Consider the following 2,827-nt stretch of genomic DNA (forward strand, 5'->3'; position numbering starts at 1 on the left):
CAGTAGAAGAGGGGAAGTGGCAGCATCAGGGGCCTCATGCTGGCAGGTCCCTGGGCAACCCGGGAAGGGAGAGTTTGACATGGCCCTGATTTTCCTGGCTGTCATGTTGGAACTGGCAGACTTTGGTGAGATGTGACTTTTGGGCTCAGGAGAATGAAGCAAGAGTGTGTGTGGCTCATGATGGATGTGGAGAGACTTGAGTCCTGAGCCCCTGTGTGGTCTGGGAGTGTTTCTGGAGGGAGAGCAGGGGCTGCAGGTGGGTACAGCAAATAACTGGCAATAATGCAGCTGGGAAGTGTCCTGAGTAATGGGCATCACAGGAATGGATGTGGAGAGACTTGAGTCCTGAGCCCCTGTGTGGTCTGGGAGTGTTTCTGGAGGGAGAGCAGGGGCTGCAGGTGGGTACAGCAAATAACTGGCAATAATGCAGCTGGGAAGTGTCCTGAGTAATGGGCATCACAGGAGGAATAAGAGCTGACCTTAAATGTGCAGGTACAGAGCATTCCAGAACGTGCCACTAATAGCTCGTAAGCCTGGGAGAGGGAAAGGTCTGAGGGAAAGGAGAGATCTTATAGGAGCTTCTCTCCTCAACATGGTGGATACTGTGCTGCCAGCTCCTGCTATCTGCTGCTGAAGGCAAGACCAGCAGTCAACATAGCTCTGATCTGGAGAGATCAGTGGACTGGAAGAGCAGTGAGCATGGCTGAAAAGCAGGATGATGCGGGGAGGGGTAAGGAGTCTTTGGCAGCTGCAGAAAGAAGCAGGTAGGGAGAAAGAGCTCAGGGTTTCAAGGGAAGGAAAAGAGAGCAGGGAAGTGGGCACAGTGAAGGAGCTGATGAAGTAGTGGACACACAGGGACACGGTCAAGCAAAGCTGAAAGCCCTTTCTGGCTTGACAGGTCATGCCCAAAAGGACTCTGTGCTCCAGTTCCCAGCAGAAATGACCGTCCAGGCAGGACACAACACAGCTCTGCACTGCAACTTCTCCACCAGCAGTGCCAATCCTTACCTCTACTGGTACCAGCACCACCAGGCCCAGGCCCCTCAGATGCTTTTATGGGTGAGCAAGTACAGAGCTCTCGTGGACTCGGAGAGGTTCTCATCTGAACTGTCTGTGAAGACCTCCCAGGTGCTTCTGCGTGTGCGGGATGTGGAGCTCCAGGACAGCGCTGCCTATTTCTGTGCACTGAGCCCACCCTGGTGCCCAGAGCTTGCAGCTGTGCACAGAAACGTGGTGGGGGCTCTGAGGGGTGGTTCCCTCCCTGCCACTGCTTGCATGGAGCTCTGAGCCCATCCTGCCCAGCAGTGGCACCTGGGGGCTGTGGTGAGGCTGGGCCTCTGCCTCCCCAGCCTGTGCTGCTCTGAGACACGTGGCAGTGTGTCTTTTACAGCTGTGTCTAGATCCAGGGCCTTTGATGATGAAATCTAAATAACCTGACTTAGGGCAGACCCACTGGAGGTTACACCATGAAGAAGCCAAACCAGGCTTGGACATGCCCTCTGCTTAAAACACCCAGCACACTGGAGAGAGTACTCAGGACAAGAAATCTATCAGCTCATCTCATTGTTCTCTTTTCCTGTGCCTCTACCGATGGCTACAGCTGGAGAACGGAGTCTGTGGTGGGAGGCACAACTTCTCTCCTGGTTTTGCCACGTGCCCATAGTAGCCCTAGGAGGGAAGAGCCCTTCCTTGCCCTGTATTTGTGTGTCAGCAAGAGAAAAAGACCCGTCAGGCAGATGCTGTCCAAGGTTCTCTGTTCAAACCCTTGCTGCGCTCATCCACTGCCTATGGGTGGTCTCACTCTTTTTCCTCTATCTTCTCCTTCTTCAGGAAATCAGCAGGACTTGGCTGGGAGGAACCCCTATGTCCCCAAGTCCACGCTGGTTTCTCTGCCCAGAAGTTCATAACCGCATCTCAGTGAACTTGTTTTCATGCATAGGCAACAGGAATGGCTCTAGGGACCTATTCTCAGGCAGTCCCACCCCAGCGTTGCATGTGAAGCTCAGCTGGAAGGCACTGGCTTTCCACATGGAGCTCACCGTATGCATTGGAGTCTGTTGCTCATGAAGTATCATCCCATTGACCAGAGAAACCCCAAGGTACGTGGTGGTTGTCCCATCTCTGTTCCAGGATGACCTGCCTCTCCCAGGTGACATGGGTCTGCCCTGCCAGCCCTGTTGGAAGCTTTGCACACCCCTGTTTATCTCAGAGGGCTCTCGGCAGTGCTGATGGAGAATTGATGGCAGCCCTCAGTGTCCTGCACTCTGCTGTGTTTTGGGTCCCTTGGACATTTCAGGTTCTGCTTTTGGTTCCTCTCCAGGGCTGCAGAGAGCTTCAACACTCCACAGACACAATTCTTCCTCAAAAGCAAGGACTGACAAGTGGTGATGACTCCCTGAGGAGAGATCTAGGCTCAGTGTCTTTCTCGAGCCTCAGTGGAGCGGCTGTCCCAGGGATTTTCCCAAATGCCACTGAGAAGGAGAGCACAGCTCACAAGGGAGGGCATCAGTGTTTCCTTGGGCTCTGGTGCCTGGGCCTGGCTGCACTCTAAGAGACAAGTGCCCAGGGCAGATGGACACAGGTTAGTGAATCACCTCTGGAAGCACCACTGCTTGCTGAAGGGAGGAGGAGATGTACAGTCATGATTCAGTCATCACACTGCTGATAAAGGTGTATCTGCCATATTGATGTCTCCTTCTTATGAAGGGGTCAAATGAGCCCTTCACTGTCAGTGTGCAGCAAGAAGAGCTTTGAGAACATGATTCATCTGTTCTGAAATTAAAATCAAGTGCCCTTTGGCAGTGCTGACGCCCTCCCAAGGAGTGTC

At 53.5% G+C, this 2,827-nt stretch overlaps 1 gene segment (V, D, J or C); it reads left to right on the forward strand.

Moving 5' to 3' along the window:
* The first annotated feature begins 79 nt into the window (after positions 1-79).
* Positions 80-1,287, forward strand: LOC103775438. The segment is given in 2 exon segments: positions 80-125; positions 899-1,287. Coding segments are annotated over 2 exon segments (435 nt in total).
* The last annotated feature ends 1,540 nt before the right edge of the window (positions 1,288-2,827 follow it).

This window comes from Merops nubicus, unplaced genomic scaffold (assembly GCF_000691845.1).
Source record: "Merops nubicus isolate BGI_N331 unplaced genomic scaffold, ASM69184v1 scaffold466, whole genome shotgun sequence".
In the NCBI taxonomy this organism is placed as follows: Eukaryota; Metazoa; Chordata; class Aves; order Coraciiformes; family Meropidae; genus Merops; species Merops nubicus.